This window comes from Ischnura elegans, chromosome 3 (assembly GCF_921293095.1).
Source record: "Ischnura elegans chromosome 3, ioIscEleg1.1, whole genome shotgun sequence".
NCBI lineage: Eukaryota > Metazoa > Arthropoda > Insecta > Odonata > Coenagrionidae > Ischnura > Ischnura elegans.
The window spans coordinates 3,890,071-3,911,998 of NC_060248.1; the positions used below are offsets into that span (position 1 = coordinate 3,890,071).

The 21,928-nt window shown below is 40.1% G+C and overlaps 1 protein-coding gene across 1 annotated transcript in view; it reads left to right on the forward strand.

Moving 5' to 3' along the window:
• The first annotated feature begins 211 nt into the window (after positions 1-211).
• LOC124156655 (daf-12-interacting protein 1-like) overlaps positions 212-21,928 on the forward strand; it is a 35,941-nt gene continuing 14,224 nt past the window's right edge. Inside the window, exon 1 of the mRNA XM_046531314.1 lies at positions 212-569. Within this exon, the coding sequence (XP_046387270.1) occupies positions 212-569 (358 nt within the window). The remainder of the gene's footprint in view (positions 570-21,928) is intronic.

Consider the following 21,928-nt stretch of genomic DNA (forward strand, 5'->3'; position numbering starts at 1 on the left):
CGATCGCAATGTTTACTTGCCTCGCATATGAGTGTTGCGTTGCGCGCGTCGGCGCCTCAGCGGACGTGCTTCCGCCGCATGCCGCTAGGCAGCGCGCGCGTGGCGTATCTCCGCGACGGAAAGGGGCAGGTGGAGGGGAGGTGGTCTTCCCCTCCGCCCCCTCCCCCTGGTCGATAACCCGCATTCCCGCCACGCCGAGGCGAGCCAGCCAATGAGAGCCAAGGCCAACTGCCGCCGCCGCCGCGGCTGCAGCAGCCAGCCGAGAAACAACGCAGCTGCCGCGTCGCCGGATGCAGCTCGACACAAACAGCGGGGCGTCCGTTCGTTGTGTCGCTGTGTTGTTTCGTTGTTCATGTTGATTGTGGGCGAGAGCCGTTGGCCCCGCGAGGAAGTTGTCGTGATGGAAGTGGGCAGCGAAGACGCCGTATTGGAGAGCATCGAGGAGGTGATTCTCAGCGAAGTGCGAGACAATTATCCCTTCCTGTACAACATTCGCGACCGAAAATACAGGATCAAGGAGGAGAGGGACAGGGCGTGGGAGGAAATAGCCTCCATCGTGGACCTAGACGGTAACTATTCGAATGGAGCACTCTCGCATCAGTCACTCCCCCGGAGCCCCTTGCGATTCGAAATGTCCTTCTCTCTCTACACCCTCTCTCTCTACACCCAACACATACATCCTCGTCAGCTTGTCCGAGTTTGAGATCCGTAGAGAATCCCCGCGCGAATGCTACCCCGATCGCAGATGTCCCACCACAATTCAATAAAAGACGGCGGAGGACGCTGATGGGCCATCATTGAGTGGCCTTGGGGCCCTCCCACGCTGCCTCTGCACTGCACGCATCACTGACGTTGCAGCTGGTGCCCGCAATCTCACACCGCGTGCGGTACAAACACGCGTCGGGGGGAACTCTTATTGGCCATCCGGCGCGCGAGGCATTGCGTGACTTCCTCACTTCGCTTCGCCTATCACTTGATTAGCACAACAATTATTGTGTCCCAGCAAGCTCATTTGTGCGAATGATCTTCCAAGTGTAGACCATGATAATGCTTTTCCTCCAGACTACGTAAAATCTACTAGCTACGATAAGAACAAGTGTTGTGCAATTGTGGGAACCCCGAAATAGATTGCCACTTCTTGAGGAAGTGTTGGCGAATGCGATGCATTTTGACCTGTCAATGAGTTGCTAAGTATCTATTAATTTTTAAAAGTCATAAGGTAAAGCGCCGAACTGCCCAACGAATCCTCGGATTGCGTAATCGAAGGACCACAAACCCCTTCAGGGATGGTGCTTGCCGGCGGACTCAATCTCCCGGGTTGTGCACCGAGTCCTTAAGTTCCTCCATGACATCGTCAGGGCTGCGGTGGATGCAATTCGTCCCTGATGACGATGCTCGAAGTGATGGCGAAACTCACCCGCCGAAGAACCAGAGAGAATATCTTTCCCTCGACAAGGTCGCATTGGCACGGCATTAGGTGCGCCAACTCTAACGCGTTGCACGGCAGGTGATGACTTACCGGGTTTTCACGCTTCGTTCGTCTTTGACACCATCGGGAGTTTAGCGTGGAGAGCAAAGAGACTGCATTGCGCTCATCAGCACTGCCATTGCGTCGATTGCTCAATCGGTCACCGCAAGGCACTTCCCGCACGCGTTTGCCAAGTTGACGCTCTCAAATCCGGGGAATCGAAAAGACAAGTTGACGCATTATATCTAGATTTTAAGAAAGCTTTCGCCGCGGTACTTCACAAAAAACATTTATACAAATTACAGTCATGCGGATTAAACGAAACAGTGGTAAACTGGATGCGCGAATTCCTGAATGATTGTAAACAAAAAGTAGTTCTTGACGGAATTTGCTCCGATGTAGTTTAAGTGACATCATGTGTTCTTCAAGGAAGCGTAATCGGCCCCCTTTTGTTCATTACGTGCATTAAAAACCTCTGATCCCGAATTAGCAATAAAATATGTTTATTTGCTGTCGACGCTGTCATCTGTCGCGAAATAAGTGATCACTCTGACTATGAAATTCTAATATCGGATTTAAAAAAGTTCATTTGTGGAACTAAGAGTTGGGACTCGAACTCAATCTGAGCAAATGCATGTCGGTAGACTTTTTTGCGGAATTCGTCCAAATATAACCATGTTTATGCAGTGGATGGTATTAAGATAAGGAAAACAGACGAGGTGAAGTACCTAAGAGTTACGATAACCTCGAACATCCCGTGGGGAACACGAGCGTGCTGCTAAGTAATACGAGCGTGCTGCGCCCGCTCCCAGCGGGCTTCCCCCGCTCTTTTCAATGCACGTCCACAGAGGGATAGGCGCATTTCTAATTTTAATATGTAGAAAAAAAGGCAGGGTCTTATGTACAAATTTAATTGGAATGTTCATGTACAAATTGAGGTCAGAGGACCTCTTTAAACACAACATTGGAAGTAATTACACTATCCTCTGTTAAACGCACATGATGACTCACACCTACGTATCAACAGGAGACTTGAATGTGGAATCAGCCGCATTTTGATAAAAGTTATTTAAAGAATGCGAGATATTGTGTGCAAATGAACAAGTGTATCAGTTTGTGCACCGTTAACGTCAGGAAGATTTACCGGTTTTTGTTTTTTTATAATTATTTAAAAACCAATTTTAGGAAACAATAGCAATATTTAGGAAGCAAGATAAGCCGTCGCGTGTTCTCTGATAAATTCTATGCATTTTGTTACCTCGTTTGTAGAGTTTGGTTGCGTATAAGTTGAGAAAAAGGTATCTATACAGTAGAAATAACATAGAAGATATGTAGCATAGCCCTGAAGAAATTAGGATTCGTCAAGCGCATTGTGGGAAGAATAGGGCGGTTTCCTAATATTTCTTTACTGCCTAAATCGAAAGATTATTACTCCTGCAATACGAATTTCACGCTTTTAGATTTTTAAATGACGAAATCTATTTTTCGGGATTAAATGAAAAGTGAAAATTTTCAAGCGCGCGAAAACGCGACGGCTAAGTATGAATGATGGGAAAACTCCGTGTGACGTCGTTCTGGTTCCCGCTGCCGCACGTGAGGTGACCTTGGGGTGAGGCTTTGAGCCCTGATACGACGCAGGATGGTAGCAGAGTACCATTCTAGCTGGTAGCGCTTGGCTTAAATAAGGATTATTAATACCTTATCAAACGAAGAAAACTTTCCCACCTTAGCCAGTTTTAATAGGTGATAATTAAGACATGTTTCCCTGAGCTCTGTGCCTCCTGCATGCATTGGTAATCTCAGACGATGTAAAACTCCTATCTACTCGTATAAAAACTAGGTCCCTGTGACGTCACGTGGAGTGGCATCGCATGGGCGCCAATCTGGCCTTTTTCAAATGAGGATAAAATTGACCATTGCCATTCGTCTATACCGGTATTTCTGCATTCTGGCGTATAACGAATCGTAATCAATTCCTTTCGTTTTCTTTGATGAAGGAAACTACGCAATTGGGGATGAGAAAGTGAAAGGAAGGTGCTATTTCGCTCTCGTCCGACCGCACCTTGAATATGAAGCGAGCGTATGGGATCCGTTGCAGAAAGACTTAATTCGCGAGCTGAATAAAATACAAAGGAAGGCTGCGCGTTTCGTCAAAAACTACTACGGGCGTACAGACAGCGTTACACAGATGTTAAGTGAATAAGGCTGGGAGCCGCTGGAGACTCGGAGGCTGCGCGCTAGGCTTAGATTGCTTGAACAATTGAGAATGGATATGACGCCTTGTTACGGCTTTTTTTCGCGGAGTATTTAATTGCTCACCACAGAACTGCATTTGTTTGCCAGTCTGGCGTTCAATCGCAAGAGTGCACGAATGATATATGAACAGAGGGAGTATTTCGCCATCTCGCGTTCCAGCAATCCACCGATTTACACGGCGCAATGCGCTCTCGCAAATGCGTAAGATTGTACTGCTGCAATGCCACGAGTAAATCGGACCTTATTATTGCCTGGCGTACATCATCTCATTCAAACCTTTGATCACGGGCACTAATATGAGTATAAATATTGAACGCAGCGGCGGTGCGGGATGATTGGGGACCCCTGGCTGCTGCTAAAGATGGCCCCCCTCAACGGAGTATTCGACTCCCCCCCTGAAAAGTTTAGGAAATAACGTGCCCGGAAATGATTTTTGTCGCTATTCTGACCCTTTAAAACGAGATAAAAGTTATTTTAAACAATAGCTTTGTCATTAGAAAAAATACCACGAAAAGTTGGAATTTCATAACTTATAACACTTAATTGTGTGTTATGATTCTATTATCTATTAGCGAATTTTTTCCTTGAAACTTCACTGATATCTAAAAAAAAACTTTAGTTGACTTTTTCTAATAGCCCTTACAAAAAATATTTTTCTTTCTTTATTATAAATATTTTTATACCTACATAATATTTTTAAACCGATTATGCTGTAAATACAGCAAGTTATGTAAACGTAGAATTTGCAAAAAAACTGGGTTCTAGTAATCCGAATATTTTTATCATATACCTCACTTTTCAAATACGCTTCGCGATAGCGGCGAGCGTTATGGATGGGCCCCAAAGCTCTGGGCCCTCGGCGATTGACGACCGGCCCAGACCGCCCTGGATCGAATTCAATGGAAGGATATGTAAACACGGTATTTGGGCCGCTTTTATAATAGGGAAACTGCATACTCCTTTTATAAACAGTATGCTGATATACTACAGTAAACATTTAATACCGCAATATACTTTTTTCCGCTTAAAATTCAGTTTATACACTAGAAAATGACTCCCAAAAGTCTCCCGAGTTTCGCGGGCTAAAAAATACCGTCCCCACTAATCTTAGGCCGTGACGTCATAGTTCAGTAGGAGTCCAAGATCCAAGCCCAGTAACTGCAGGTTTGGAAGAGCCACGTTGCGTTTAAAGGAGAACATGGGTGAAATAAGGAAAAATTACAAGTGGTGCATTGTTCCTCTGCGCAATAACACCCCAGAAAAAATTTTCGTCTGCATTCCCACGGAGGAAATTAAAAGAAAAGCCTCGATGCATGCCGTCTCTCAGGATGAGCGTTACGGAAAAATAAGAGTATAATAAACGGAATGATAAACCCGTGTGCTATGTGAGCGAAGATAACTTTAATATAAATAATATTTCCATATTTCATCGACTGAATAACTTGAAACTGAGATGTTTCGATAGTTCGATATGAAAATATCGAGCAACGTTGATCCTCATGCATTCGAGTGCCAGCCAAGAAGACAGCGTTTTCTTCTACTGTCGGCGTCAAAATGATGTGCCGCTGTACTTTGCAAATTTATATCCTGGCTTCACTGCATGCTATAATAATGAACTATACGTCATTTTAAAGGAAATTTTATCCTAAATTCTGATTTATTTTATTACAAAAAAATTCAAAAATGTAGACACGGCCAGTGCAATAAATGACTCCGCGCACCGAAAAATTAGCCGTTTTGTCAACTTCATGAACTTTGCAACTCAACCTAAGGAAAACAACTACGTCTACAGCATTCATCTTCCACATTAATTTACACTCATCAGTGCGGATTAATAAAATGGCTTTTGGGTATTTTTAGAACTTATATTTTGTTATAAATTAATGAAAATATTTGAACATTATCTTGTCCCATAGTTTACCCCGAAAGATAAGGAAGTGGTAGATGGAAAAAGAATGGAATCCAGAGGTGGTCGCAAAAAATGAATCGCAGCATTCTTTGATTTTATTCTACGCCGTTGCTTGCTTTTAAAAAAAATTGAGTCACAAGAGTAATGTTCCGCGGCCCTTGATTTGGAAACTGTGGAGATAGAGGAAGACGTGTGGATCAGCAATTTCCATTTCGTTGGTTGTTAGGATAAACCAAGCATCCATTTAAAGGTTGTCAGGCCATCGTATAAAGATAGGACTGATGTGCACCACAGGGGAAATGGGGTGTTTGAGGGAAAGTCAAACCCAAAGTTGCCCAAAGAATGTGCAGTTCTATGTTGCTCTTTCCCCAGTTAAAACCAAATAGAAATTGGATATTGGGATGATATTTTCACCACGGGTTCCAGTGATAGTGAGAGTGCAGGTATTCACGGTCATCGTCGAAGGTCATCCCTCTAGGATTTCCGATACGGAATTTTTAAGTGACAACCGATCGCAATGACGATGAGCTCGCCTTTAGAGTAGGTTTCAGATATTTCGTGAGAAAAGCTCCCAAAATGTATTAAAGACTCTGTTTGGAAAATATTCACATTTTAATGCTACTTTAGGAAGGCATTCATTACAAAAGTAACTTCTTAAAACCTGAAGACGTTGTGTTTATTATAGAGATGGGTCGAATAGAAGATTTCTCGAACTCGAATATCGAATTGGAATATTAAATCATTGCTCGAATATTCGAATACCTCGAATACTAAACGATGAATGCTGGAATGTTTGACTCGGTTGCCTGTGCAGCAGGCAACACAAGATTTTGGGGCATAATTTTGATTTCCTTTGAAGGAAGCGAACAGGAATTTAGCTGATTAATGGAATATTTTAATTTTATGGAAACAATTGGGCATATAATTAATTCAACTAACATTGCTTTACCCCCACTCCTGCTGCCAAGTGCTAGCTGACAATCTGAGGCATGTTGTAAAATACAAGCTCTTCTCCGCCGGATTTTCTTCAATTATTTTCAGTCCATCTTTGGGAGTTTACACGAGATAAGAAGATGAATTGGAATCGCTATCAGGGAGAAACCAAATATCCTGAGAAAATATCCCTTAGTCTGGGACTGTAACAATAAAGATTTATAGCACCACTCATAAATTGTAACTTGATATATGTTTTCGGAAAAAAATACCACATCCACTTCCGAGAAGCTCTGCTACTCATATCGAGTCTCGCCAGAATGCCAAACCTCCGTCCTATTTTGACATTTATTTCCTCGCGTAAAATGCTTAAATAAAGTCAGAAATGCGTCGCGTTTGGTCTTGTTCTTTTTTAAATTACGCGCACATTACTAATATTTCAATCCAATAAAGGTGTAATAATAATTGCCGAAAGTCATTGCTAGACACCTTTCGGGCTAGTAGATGACTCATAAAGGGGGAAATTCGAAGCAGGTAGGTAGAAAAGGTCAGTGGGTGAGAAAAGGGGGTGGGCGCGAGACATGTTTTTATTTTTCTTGCGTAACTTGATATTTTTTTCGAAGCTAAGGTCATCGTAATATGATCCCTGCGCGAGCTGGGACCTTTTTTATTTCGGAGTAGAGGAAAGCCTCAGAGGGGGATAGAGGATCTTGGGAAATGCGCTAATGTTACTATCCCACGGTACTCATGCAGCAGTTGAGCTCCAGAAATGGAGAACTTCGAAGCAGGTAGGCAGAAAAAGTTCAGTGGGTTAGAAAAGGGGGGCGTGAGACACGTCTTTATTTTTCTCGCGTAAATTGATATTTTTTTCGAAGCTAAGGTCTTCGTAATACGACTCATGCCCGAGCGAGGAACTTTTGTTTGATTTCGGAGAAGATGAAAGCGTCAGAGTGGGTGAGGCGAATGCTGAATGGAGGGGGATAGCAGATCGTGGGAAATGTGCCGATGTTACTATCCCACGGCGCTGGAGTTTCCTGGTGGGGGAAACCTGGGATTTTCGGATTTTTTCACCCGGATCAATTTAGGTTCCCCACGTCGAACTCTTTTCACAGCTCTGACCCGCGAATTTGATGTAGTTCGTCAACTTGCCTATAACGGCGCTGCATGCACTAAAAGACTAGAGTTCTGTACAATTTTCCGAGTCAACTACCAACGACGTGCGTGCGACAGTGTACGACGCGAAATTCAAAGTATTCGAGGTATTCGAGGCGGTACTTTTCGCATAACTATTCGAGACCTCGAATATCGAATACTTTCTAGTATTCGAGGTATTCGAGTATTCGCGGATACCATTCGCACATCTCTAGTTTATTATATTGATCGAAGTGCGATTGACCGATTCTTTCTGCAGAATAGGAAGTGGCTTCAGGGTTTTTGAGTCACAAGATGGTAGATTGTGTTGGAAGTTCGTCTATATTATCGCTACTAAATTGAAACATTAATAGTCTGGCTTCCTCAGAGCTTCCTGTCGCCCTCCAGGCAAGGTATTTTTAAGTTGAAAGTATCATCGACAGCTTCGAGGTGGAAATAAGTTCACCATAAGACTCTCTACCGGACTGCCAAAAGAATACACATTTCACAGGAGTATACGCTTTCGCCAATATTATGCGCAAGTCTCACTTTGTTATGAACTATAAAACATTTCAGATGCACATCAGCTATAGAGCGTTCCACATTTAGTTGACAGTATGGGCTCTTATGGAGAATCGTTTCCCATGTTAATCTCCATAAGGCCAGGAGCGCGGTGTTGTCAACAACAGCACGAAAATTAAAGTTGCGTTATGCACTGATTAAAAATTTTATTCCAATGTAGAAAAAGGTGCTGCATTCATTGGCACCAATAGTTTTTTGATAAAAATTATAACAAAAGCTATAAAAAAACATTTCCGTAAATTTCCGTCAGAAACGTGTATTTTTTTACTTTATCTTCTTCTCGCAATTTCTGCCTGACCGTTGTCTGTATTGAATTGAATCTTCTGCAAAAAAATCTTCACACTATTCTCTCATAGAAGGTCTTCATCAATTGTACAAATATTGAGTTTTAATGTTGTTATGCCGACGTAACACACTTTAGGACAAGAAAATTTTGATTTTTGCAAGGTAAAAAGTAGTCGCTTACTAACTTACGTTTCTTACGTCGTAGGTCCCAATATGCTGCGTATCAAATGTGAAGAAAACTACAAGGTTATTTTTGGTGAAAAAATCATTGACTTACATCAATTCTGAAGCGAGTTACAAGGTTTTTATTTTAAGAAAAAATATTACGGTGCCGCTGGGCGGGCTTCTTGCTTTTTCTTGCGTGCAGAGGGAAAATTCTCGGGCGGAAAAGGAGTTTTTTGTCAATGTATACTATGAAATGTATTTATGTATTCGTTTGATATCCTAAACAGAGAATACCTACTCATACGTCGTAACAGCAGTGTTTTTATCTGAATATATTGATACACGAAAGTAAGCAAGCGGCTTGGAAGTAAGACTCTTTCGCCTTGGGTGTTTAGGTCCCATCGGGGAAACCAAGAAAAAGAATATCTCATAATCTGTACCAAACACTACCCCATCCAGTGCACGCATTTACAAAAGGGGGCTTGGGTTTTTTCTGAGTTCCTTTCATAGGGTACCATAAAACCTGCCCCAAAAGCGACCCAGGCCGAAGGGGCCGAGGGAAGAATTTACGAAGGCGTTCAGTTTGTCATTGCATTTTTTTGGAGTGAACAAGTGTTGTGTGGTGTATTGAACTTGAGAATTGTGAAGTGTGTTTTACACTTATCTTTGCTGTAACACGCCCAATCAATATGTCCGATACAAAGAAGAGGAGAAAAGGTGAGAAGCTCATAAGCCGCGAAAGACGATTGGTGCTCAAAGTCTTCTCGTACATAAGGAAATCTCTCAGCATTAGTGAGGCCTGCCAAGAAGCTTCGAAGGCTACTGGGTGCTAGGAGTTCACTATTTACAGAGTGAGAAAGGAAAGCTCCCGTGGTCCATTGGTAACTCCTTCAAAAACTAAAGAAATTAGACAGCCTTACAAAAATTCGAGGGCAGTGATTTCCGACGGTTTGGTGAGATCGGGAATTAGAAGGAAGGTACATGAATCCTTCGTGAAAATTATTCCTCCGACTTTAAAATCCATCTTAAACTCGGTATATATGGATAGTATTCTCCCAGATTACAAAAGGACAACACTATATCGTCGTCTTTTGGACATAGGCTTCGTGTACGAACGGAGGGGGAAAAGAATCATCCTTATCGACACGGATGTTATTATTAGTTGGTGGCACAATTAAATATCTAGGGTAGCTAAAAAAATATCGTCGCGAACACAGGACGAGTGTATTTACAGGCGAAAGTTGGATTAATTTTGGACAAATAGTGAACATTAGTTTGCGAAACAAACAATTAGAAAATCCGCGTCAAGCTTTCCTTGCCGGACTAAATACTGGGCTTGGCCCCCACTTCCCGAGGAGGACGATTTGCAATTATACACGCAGGAACGGAAAATGGGTTCATAAAAGGAGCATCGCATGTGTTTCTGTACAAAAAGAACTCAATGGATGAGCATGAAGAAGTGGGTGGCGAGTGTTACGAGAGATGGTTTGAGCACTCACTTCTTGCAAACTTACCCGAAGGATCAATTATAGTGGTAGATAATGCCTCTTATTACTCAAGGAAATTGGAATCTTTGCCTACTACAAGGCGAAGGAAAGAGAACATTAAGGAAATTAGCTTTGAAGATGTCAGCTTGAAAAGAGATCTTTAATTTACAATAAACCAAGTACGGGAAAATTTTGAAAAATTAAAGATTGATGATGTCTTATACAACATCGCCTTTCATGTAATACTAGCTAGAGCCAAAAAATATTGCATAATATGGAAGGAATAGAAATTTTGTCTCATTGAGGAGCGGCTATAATTTTTATTATCCTTTAATTTATTGTTATTTTTTACATTACAGATTATTCATTATTCAGTTTGTGCATTGAATAAGTACGTACATGAAATAACAAAAGACTTTTCCTTTTATACTGCAGCAAAGGTATTGTAATATACGCTAAAAAAATCCTTAATTTACGCAGTCTTTCGTGCGATCCCTAACTCCTTTTTGAACTAAACCGTTTTGGCGCCATATTACGTGTGGTTGCATACACTGTTAGGATGCCTGTCGGCGGAGCGGAAGCTTGGCAACACTGTTATCCATAAGGCCCGTACTGTCAACTAAATGTGGAACGCTCTATACCTTTCCATTTCTCGGCAACGACTTTCGGCGCCGATGAAGTCTGCAGTTTCACTAAAGTACCCTGTTATCATGATGGAATCAGTAACAGGGAGCTTGCTAGGACCAGCCTAGGAATAACCATATTCCTTCATCTTTACGCAATCTATCGCTTTCAATGGAGGAGAAATAGATCAAATAATAGCCCTGAAGTCTCAATGAACAACTCCAATACGTCTGCACTTCAATAAATGAATCATAACCACGCCGTCGCATGTATTCAAGTATGCAACCTCTACTATGGCCGTGCCGCCGTGCCTCCTCGTACTGAACTATGACGTCATTTTTATACCAGCCAATCATCGGGAGTTTTCGATTCTCACTTGCATTTGAAAATTCTCGTGAACTTTGATGCATTAAATATCGCAAACCACGTCATAAAATAATTTTAAAAAACTTTCACCGAGGTATGCAAACATATATTTTTATATAATTTTGGGGCGATTGATTATATCTGAAATATATGCAAGTTCCCTATTACCGATAGGCGACTACTGAAACGCTGTGCCACTTTAGCTTTAACTTGAAAATGTTTGTAATACCTCAAAGTTTCGTTAGGCGGAACTCAAGACTAACAATGGTGTATATCGTACAATGCGGGTTGCAATTTCCGCAAAACTTTAATTTGCACTATGAAACAGATCTTTGGAGAGTGGTAATTCTCAAATAGGAAATAATGTTCAGCAAATCCAAAATGTGTGAAACTATCCAACGCTTCTTTACAACATGTCACACCTTACGAGTTATAAACAAGAAAGAACGTGGTGGAGGGTATTCTGGATATTCTTTTCAATTATTCTCGAATCCCGTTTCGCTGTAAATCCAGGACGGTCATTTCGCTGTAAATCACTCGACCGCGCAGTGGTGTTGCTGTGTAAAAATGTGAATTTGTTGTTTCTAAGAAACGCTTAGGCCCGTTTACTCAGTGTATGTATTTGTGATTATCCCCAGCTCCTCCCCTTCCGCCAAGGGGCGGCTGACATGCGAAAGGGAATGAATATCGCCTGAATGTCCCTCAACGTAAGCGCGCATGCCGCACTGCGCTTTAGCGCAAACAGCCCATTGGCGCTAGCACGCACCGCCGCCTTCCTTACAACTGGCGCTGCCGTCGACAATGTGCGCAGCGGATGTTTGTTAATAGTTGGCGCGGGCAATGGCAGCTGCGTTCGGGGGAATGTGGCGCCAATGGCTAGGAATGGCATGATGGATTGGCGACATTCTTGCCAATCTACATATGTAAAAGAAAGTCGAAAATCAGTTTAGTTAGAGGAACACTTATAACTCGAGAACGGCTGCACCGATTTTAATGATATTAGGTTCTTTGGATTCGTCTCAGCCCCGGATAATATATAGGACATTAAAAAAAGATAATTTCACAAAAAAATTTATACTTTTCACAGTGATATGTATTTAGGAGTTAGTAACGCAACAACAATTGATAAGTCGGTCAAAACTACAATTTAAATTATTTGTTTTGTTTCTACCAATTTAATAACTGAACTTCGTAGCAATATAACATTTAAATTACTAAATATATTCAAAATATTGAAATTGCATTTAAAAAGTTCAATTCGAGCTAACTGTAAGCCTAGCTCAAGTTGTGTCTTCACTACCGTGTTTGTAAACAAATATCCAAGCAATTGTTGGCAAACGGTAATGTCCGTGTCCCTGTCGAGGAATTGAGCAGTTTGATGTCACTTCCTCGGAATGTTTGAAAATTAGTTTAATCGGAAGGTGAGCTCATCAACAAAGTGTTTCAGAATATGATTGATCACCACAAAAATCAAAATTGGTTGATAGAGCGATCAATTGTGACGGCCTAGAACGAAGATGTGGATTACTCAAACTAGGTAATTCAGGATCAAATAGTTGGTACTCTGCACGAATTCAAATCTTTTAACTGTGAAACAAACGAAGACGAAATCACCAACTATCTATCTGAATATTTGAAGTCCTTGGACGTACCTGGCTTAACAAGGCATGATTTACAGCTCAATGTAGGCTCTGTGTTCATGATCTTTCGAAACCTAAACAAACCAAAACTATCCAACGGAACGCGTTTAGCGATTTAAAAAAAATGATGATGAATGTGATTCACGCCACTATACTCTAAGGAAAATTCAAAGATAAGGAAGTTCTCATTCCGAAGATTCCATGATCCCAACATATATGCCCCTTTGTGCTTAAACGTATTCAATTTCGAAATCGTGTTGTATTCGTGATAACGATTAACAAATCGCATGGTCAGACTTTCAGTTTTTGTGATGTTTGTGCTCATGTGCTAATGAAAACCAGTGATTTTCTCATGGTCAATTAAACGTGGTATGTTAACGAGTCAGTAAACCATCCGCTGTATTACTACGAGTCTGTAGGGTATAGAAAACTCGCTAAGGTAAGCGAAAGGTGTGGGGGCCCTCCCCCAGACATTTTTTAAGATAAATGGTTCAAAATAGTGGGTTTTGCGGCAGTGTGAATAGTGAAATATATGTTTTGTTTGTTACTCATCCGTCCCCCTACTATTAGTAACAAAAGTTTTTATATAAAAGTTCTCTGAGCTCTTGAGGGGGTTTTAACCCCTAAAAACCCCCCTCGCTGCGTCACTGCTTCGCTTCGCTATATTTATTTAGCTTCATCCGCTTTATCTTGCGCCTGATAACAAACAAAAACTGTTGTTTATCAGAAGGTGCTTGACGCAAGACATTAAACCCGAATGTGTGTGGCACACCGTGGGGCGTTTACGCATGCAGCACGTTTACGCAGTGCATTTTTTCCAAACAGAGAGAGATACTATAACTGGCGCGCCTAAAGTGATTTGATACGAATGCTGCTTCATAGGGACTCTCCTTACGCGATTTTGAGCATCAGTCAAGCGTCGGTCTGGCGTTGTGTTAACCTGCCCCGTGAACGGGCAAAGCTTACGCAACAGGCTTGGTCCTAAAAAAAATGTTTTGCTGTTAATAACACAAATAGCCAACAACTGAATCCGTATAATTTTTATTTCCTTAACTGCTTTATAAAACCACAATGCCCAAAATTTCTTAAGCTAAAACGTAAGAAAATTCATTGAAAAAAAATCCGCGTAAACTTTCTCCGATCCACCCTATGTAGATTCGATAAAGAAAATGTCTTTCTGACAAGCAATTTTGGTACTCATTTGCGTAGTTTTATTGAATTTGTATCCTTATTTTATTATAATAAATTAAACATGATTAAAAACGAAACAGCCGCTCTTGATTTATAAATGGTGTAACTAAACTAAGTTGATTGCTTGTTAGGTGGTACGAAGTTCGCCGGGTCAGTTAGTTAATTATAATAATGATTACAACCATAATCATGATTGATCTTGACTAAATCCTCTCAGCAGTTCAACAATCATTCTATGAGCTATGAGATCGGCGAGATATTTCCGTAGCTCGCGTTTACCGAGGGAATTTCACATTCGATCGCTCCCAAATTAAAGGCCACGAAAGACTACTTACTCGTGTGATCTCATTTGTCGATTGCGCTGCCATTGTACGTATACGCATGGCTGTTGGATACGATGCTCATGAGATGAGCAAAGATTGTTCGAACACATCAACGTCCACGCCATTTTTGTCACCAATTTCCAGAAAATTCTGTGGTGGGCATTACAAGCGCTATGAGTCTGGGCGTTCGTGAGAGGACGAAATATATGTAAGATGGCACGAAACGGGTGTTATGTAGGGCCAGGACAGAAAAAAACAGCAAAAAATGACCAAAATCACATATCCTAATTATTTTCGCATGTTCCACCGCCTATTTTTTCCAATTCACTAGCCTAAATGTATTTAAAAACGCCGTCGGAAAACATTTTTTCTTTGTGGGCCTCTCAAAAATATTTTATACTAGCTGACCCGACAGACTTCGTCCTGTCAAAAAAATTTGTAATGTGGCAGTGTTTTGTTCCTACCTTTTTTATATTCTTTGCAAAACATTATCCTGAACAGAACCGTCACCCTGGTAATAATTCGGTGTGAATTAAAAATAATGAAATAAAACACTATAAGCATTTAAAAGTAAGTAATTTTAATCATGTAAATCATAATTATTAACAAAAAAAATCAGTTCTATTTTCATTGTAGTGCTTTGTGATAAACGATGTTTTTTGTTTGATTACCTGGCGCATAGACAAACAAATCTGATGGTTTTCCAATACGGGAACAGGCAACATACAATTGACCATGTGAGAAACATGGGTTTTCCAAATTAATACCACAAACACTTAATGATTGCCCCTGGGACTTGTTTATGGTCATAGCAAAAGCAAGCCGCACTGGAAACTGTAGTCGTTTAAACTCAAATGGCACATCAGTCGGAATCATTGGGATGCGCGGTATGAGAATATCTTCTCCTTTATACTTTTCTTTCAATATAGTTGCTTCTATCACGTTGTTTAGTAGTTTTTTTAATCGCTAATCGTGTGCCGTTGCAAAGGCGCGGTTGGTTGATATTTCGCAACATTATAATTACCGATCCAACCTTTAATTGAAGATTGTGAGGTGGCAATCCTGGCAAATCCAGCGAGTTTAAAAATTCCGGTGGATAGTTAACTACATCGTCTTGGTTAGTTGCCGAATCAACTGATTTATATATCCTCGATTCGCCTGTAATTTGTTCTTGAATTTTGAAATTTAATTCATTTACATCAATGTTTTTGGCTGCCAATATAGCTCGTTCGCTTAACCCATCATGGTTTCTGTAATTTTGAGCAACATCTGGAAATACCTTCTGAATGAGTTCTTCTTTTGATTGAGTTAAATGACAAAAACTTTGAGGAAAGTTAATGCATCCAGTCAACATGTCAATAGGAAAATTGCCATTACCAATGTCAATGAGTTGTTTAGAGAATATGTTTCCAGATTGGTCATTTTGCAACTCAACACGCATATTCTTGCTTAAATGAAGTACTTTGACATAATATTTCCACAAATTGGATGACTTTAGACATGCGTTGAGTTCATCAGCTGGCGTTGATCGTGGAATCACTGGCAATGTTTGACGAAAATCTCCTGCTAATAAAATCATTGCACCACCAAATCGGTTCTGATTGCTCCGTAGATCTTTTAAGGTTCTGTCTAAAGCCTCCAAAAAATTTTTATGTGCCATCGTGCATTCATCCCAAATGATCAATTGACATTGCTGAAAAACCTTTGCCATTGCAGAGTTCTTCGAAATGTTGCAGGTTGGAGTTTCATTGCTTTGCATATTAAATGGCAATTTTAGTGCTGAATGGGCTGTTCGACCACCTTCAAGCAAAGTTGCTGCGATTCCCGACGAAGCGAGTGCAAGTGCAATTTTATTTTGTGAGCGAATTGTTGCTAATATTAATGAAATCAAAAAAGTTTTTCCTGTACCACCAGGTGCATCTAAGAAGTAAATCCCCCCAGTTTCATCATTTGTTACTTTCATAAGAGTATCAAATACATACCTCTGTTGTTCATTCAACAGTGGAAGATTTGTTTGAATTAATTCTTTCAAAGTGTTGAGATCATACAGTTTTTCTCGGTGCAACTCTTGGTTAAAAGATTCATGCATTGGACGATTGGGCGCGGCCAGGCCTAATTGAATTAATAGTTTGTTTGATATCATCAAGCACATGTCTTCAATTGAAATCAATGCTTCGTTGTAAATTTCTTCACTGATTTGCATATTTGGATTTCCCATTCTATTCCGTATTTGACACAAAATATCATCACACATATAATCTTTGTACTTGATCCACAAATCAATTGGGTTTGATGGGAAGCATGTAGATATGATTATAGAAAACAATGTTCGTATTTGATGAGCGTGTGAAGATATTACAGCATCACTGAGAGTTTGGTCCCAATGAGCGTCATTTTCTAGCAATTGTAAACGTTGACAGGCTTCTCTGTAGGATCCACACAATTCACCATCAACAGTTCGTAAATGTTGGAATGATGTTGGGCCACGTACATTGACTAATAGCAGTCGTAAATAAAAACATTCATCATTGCTTGGATGTACTGAATAAATTCGACCATTCGCATCGGTGGAATATACATCTGGGTATCCTGGTACTGGTTTTCCTTGTTTCCGTCGTATAAATCTCCTTGAGGATTGATTCCAAGTGTAATATTTTGGCATTTCAGAATATAGCAATGTTTGTGCAAAACTATCGTTTTGACATGTCTCAAAAAAACTTGTTAATGTAGTAGATGGTGGATGAGCAGCTCTTTGACCTGCGTTCTCTGCTGTAAAATACACTCTTTGTCCATTTTCTAAATGCACAGTGAGTAACAGAAGGGTGTCTCTCATGAATTGGAAAAGAAAATATTCGCCAAATTGCTTCATTACTACTAACATAGCGGCCCATTTGGTATTGAGTAACTTCATCATTGGAATTCTCTGCACCAATTCCAATCACAGCCATATCACTCCCTTTGGTTACATATTTGCAAATGTATTTAATAGATTTCACTGAATGGCAAGATTCAACATTGATGTGTGCTTTGAAGGTCTTTGATAAAATGGGTGAATATGGAACAATCCAGCGATTATCTATCTCAATATCTTGTTGATTTATTTTTACAATTGTTGATCTTCCATTGTCTGCTGTCGATCGGCGACGATACAGTGGATAACCGTCATTACCAGTAATTGTTTCCGATATTAATGTCCGTGGATATCGTTTCGAACGTTTACCATCCATCATACACGGTGAATTTTGATTAAGAGTTCCACAGGGACCATTTATCATGTTTTGATAACTACCTCATGCAATCCAGGATCTACTTGTACATTAGGGATTTCAGCTGATATCACTGCATCAACCTCATTTGGCCTTATCTTTTCAACCAACCAAATCAAAATGTGTGCATGTGGCAATCCTCGTTTCTGCCACTCCACAGAATACATCCAGCAGCGTGTCTCACCAAACACATGATGTTTTACGATGAAATCCATCAAAGATTTCAACTTTTGTCTAAAGACTCTGGCTGTAATATCATGACGATCAATGGGTGATTGCCCAGGGAATAACTCATGCTTGATTTCTATCCAGTGTGGATTGCATGTAAATGTGATGAACAAATCTGCTGTAACATAATGACGAACATACGACATGGCATCTTGAGCATATTCGTGCATATGTCTAGGGCTTCCGATGTATGTTGCTGGAAGAATTGTCATCCGTCCCACATTCTGTGCATTGCCATCTGTATTAATCGCATCTCGAAGGTGGATATACTCTTCAGATCGGAGTTTAGTTTGATTCAACCTGATAAATGTTAATCTCTCCGTTTCAATTTTAACATACATGTCAACAACATATTGGTGATATAATCGCCGACATTTCAATATGTGATTGTCTTCATTTTCCCGAATCATTAGGCGGTATGAATAATAATTCATTGAACTTACTTTTTTGATGATTTCAGAACCTGTAAATATATTTTGTTTTAATAACATTGAAATATAAAATTAAAATACATAATATATTGACTGAGATATTATCGCCATAGCTAAACTAATATTTTAATTACCTGTAATGGGATTTATCATTTTTATTGAGAAATCATAGCCATCTTCACCTTGCCAAAATATAATGGGATATTGCAGTGCATCATATGAGCGGTGTGTTTCCTTTATACGTTGTAATTGATCATTCCGACGATGTAAAACAATATCACGGGATTCAAGGTTTTCTCCAACTACAACGATAGCAACTTCATCAATAGTTGGTGCATTAAAACGTCTTGCATGTTGACCCGCAGGTGTTTTATCAGCTCTGATTACAATTTTGTGATTGTCAGATGGCATCAGATCAAGTGCAGTTTTAAACAATATAATCAATTGATTGTGTTCATGAAAAAAAGTTTGTAATTGTTCTACAATAGGCCTCTTTACTAAATTGTTATATGCACAACGCTGATCTATTTCTTGTTGTGAATTGCCCATAAAATAAATTTGCAGGAATTCATAGTTGCTAGCTGGCACTGGTAACAATGAACCTGCTCTGTGATATATTTGGCCTTGTATCTGTAAATTAAAAAATATATATATTATATTTGTACCAAAAACACTATAAAATAAAATAAATAAGCAATGTGTAGAATAAATTTATGTATTGTCAGTGATCAAACTTAAATAATATTTGTTATTATAAATTATATATCAGAAAATATTGTTCGCTAAAATAATTATGATTAACTGCTTTAATACATACCTTGAAAGTTGGCATGAAATTTTCCCGAACCACATTTGTTGCCCCAAATGAAGTCATTTGAAAGCAATTGTTATATTGTTGGATATTTTTCAAAAAGTCTATGGAATCTGTTCCTATTCCTGAAACCAATGAGTACAATGGCTCTGGTGGTGGATTCAATGGTATTAATTTCACTTTACCATTTGCGCAAAACAATCCATTGGCTTCGTTTTTGTATTTTAATGCTTTACAATGTGAGCAAACCGAGTTCATAGAACCAATAACAACACATTGGTAGTTACTGTGGTCAATTGACACATCGTAACTGAAAGCAGCTCGATTCAAATTTGCGCGATTATTAGTTGAAAGTCGTGCTCGCGCTTCACGTGTTTGTGATATCCTAATTCTTTCATGTTCATTTCGGTCGTCACGTTCTTGTGCAGTACGATTAGATCGGTAATTAGCTTGGTTTGTAGCATTTCGTGTTCTTCTACTGAAATTGCCTCGTCTTATAGGAGGCATTATTAAAATATTGTGTCACATGCAATAACTTTTTTTTTCATAGGTAGATAACAAAACACTGCAAACAAAACAAAAGCACACTCAGTAGAGTATAACAGAAAATCCAAGAAAAACAACACCGGCAAAGGCGGCAAATCGACATTGACAGTTGTTTTTTTAATTTGTTTTTTTTTAATCTGATATGACTTGAAGTCAAATCCTTTAAAGCCATACCAATGTTTTATTTTTTTTGTCGCCTGCCGAAAGTAAAACAAAAGAAATAATATCGCGAAGCCAACCAAGTTGTTATTATTATATTTTGTGGCTATTCAATTTGGTCGGGTCCGCGATCACTTTTTTTTAGTTTCGGAACGCGACATTAAATCCTCCAACGACGTATTCTGTGCTCCAACGCACACACGCACACTGTTTTGATAGATATGATTGAATTTGAACTTTGTATAGCGGTAAGAAAGTACAAATTTACTTTTTGACGTTAGGAACACACCTACATTTCTTAGATAACAGTGAGTGCTTGTAATTTAATATGAACTTTATATAATAGCAATAAAGATCAAATTGATTCTACGTTTTAGCTAGAAAACGTTTGTATGTGAAAAAGAAAAGGGCTGTTTTTAGGGTTTTCCCGGCAATTATTCGATTTTTTCTCGTCGTAAGAACCATCCTTGGAATTCAACGAACATTTAAAAAAAAGAATTGGCCAAATTGGTCCAGGCGTTGTTGAGTTATGCGCTTACCAACACATTTTGCGATTCATTTTTATATATAAGAGAAGATAAGAAAAACACGTGTTAGAAATGTTCAAATCGACGCCATTTCTAATTTTCTCGGTGAAAATTCTTGAAAATAAATGGACATATGCTCTATTAAAAAAGCTTTCAAATGCCGAAAACCGTATTTAAAATATTCTTAGTAGTTCGAGACACATAAAAAACAGTGAAAATCGTATTTTAGAGCAAGCCGGTCCTAGTGGGTGTCTATCGTGCTGTGAGTGCGTGGAGGCATAGAGTAAGTATATTATATAGGTATACTTACTCTATGGTGGAGGTTAGTCCCAATTGATCCCAAATTGTATTCCCTTAGAACGGGAAAAATCCCGGAGGGGCGACTTTTCCCCCTCTTATTCACTTTTACTTTATGCCCTAAGGATAATAGATTGGGTTAACTCTTCTCGGGATTCCCGCCGGGTTAAATTTTCCATTTCTGCCATTGACGTTGCGAGCTCCGAATCGGGGCTCTTCTTGAAGGCAGCCCTTAGGATGACATATCGATGAACGCAAAATGAAAAAGGGTTAGGTACGTACATTGAGAGTGTGTTGCCGCATGTGACGCATTTATCATGACGAAGAGAGCTCAGTGTCCTCCCTCTCTGATCGCGCTATAGCAATCGGCAAGGATGGCAATTTTTCCGAATTTTAATAAATAACGCTTCGATGAACGTTCCTTTAACTTGACCGGTGAAAAGGTGTCGTTACTTACCATAAGACAAGCCAGGGGGATTCCAAAGGGTAAGATTCAGCGTCCCCAAGGAATATGAATAGGACTTGTAAGAAATCGTGGATGACGCTTGTTGGCCCCGGTGGTCGTGGGTCCTTGCCTTTTACGCAAGAGGTCTCTGGTTCGAGTCCCTTATGGATAGGCTGCCTTTTAACAGAGCATGGATGTTCGTTTACGCGTGATTTTTAAGTTAAAAACCCCTATATGTGAAAGGCCAATGGTGCTGTTTTCGGTGGTACCGGAATAAATTAATATGCATTTTTGGAAAAATTGCAATTTCAATTTGAGCGGAGAGTGAGGTAGACTATGAACCGGAGAGTGGTTTTGGATGATTTGTGAGGGCGCTTGGCGACGGAAGGCTTTTTAAATGATAAATAAAGCATTGATTGCCACCTAAAACAACATTCATCTCCCCACCAATCGATGGAGAGGCAGTTGTCGTGGTCAACGACTCGCTGACTTGTTGTTTCAATTGGAAATCCTCGATTCTTCGCCGATTTTGATACGTCGTGCCCTAAATGATGTGCAGCAAAGTGCGATGACTGATTCATGTTCAAGGGGAAGTGGTAAATGAAAGACAAGTTAACGGCACTTTTTCAGATATGCGTCAATGGAATTCATGTGTTGGCGATCGGAGTAAAATTCATCGGTATATCTAGATCAATGATTAGGTCTCTATCGATGAAACCTTGGAACATTGATCTCCAATCCTATCGTGACGTCTGTTAATCAGTGTTGGCTCAAATGGTGTGGAGAGCGAGAGGCCCAATCTCGTCCCCGCTTAGAGGAAGAGGCCCCGCCTCATTGCCATAGAACCTAACCTCACAT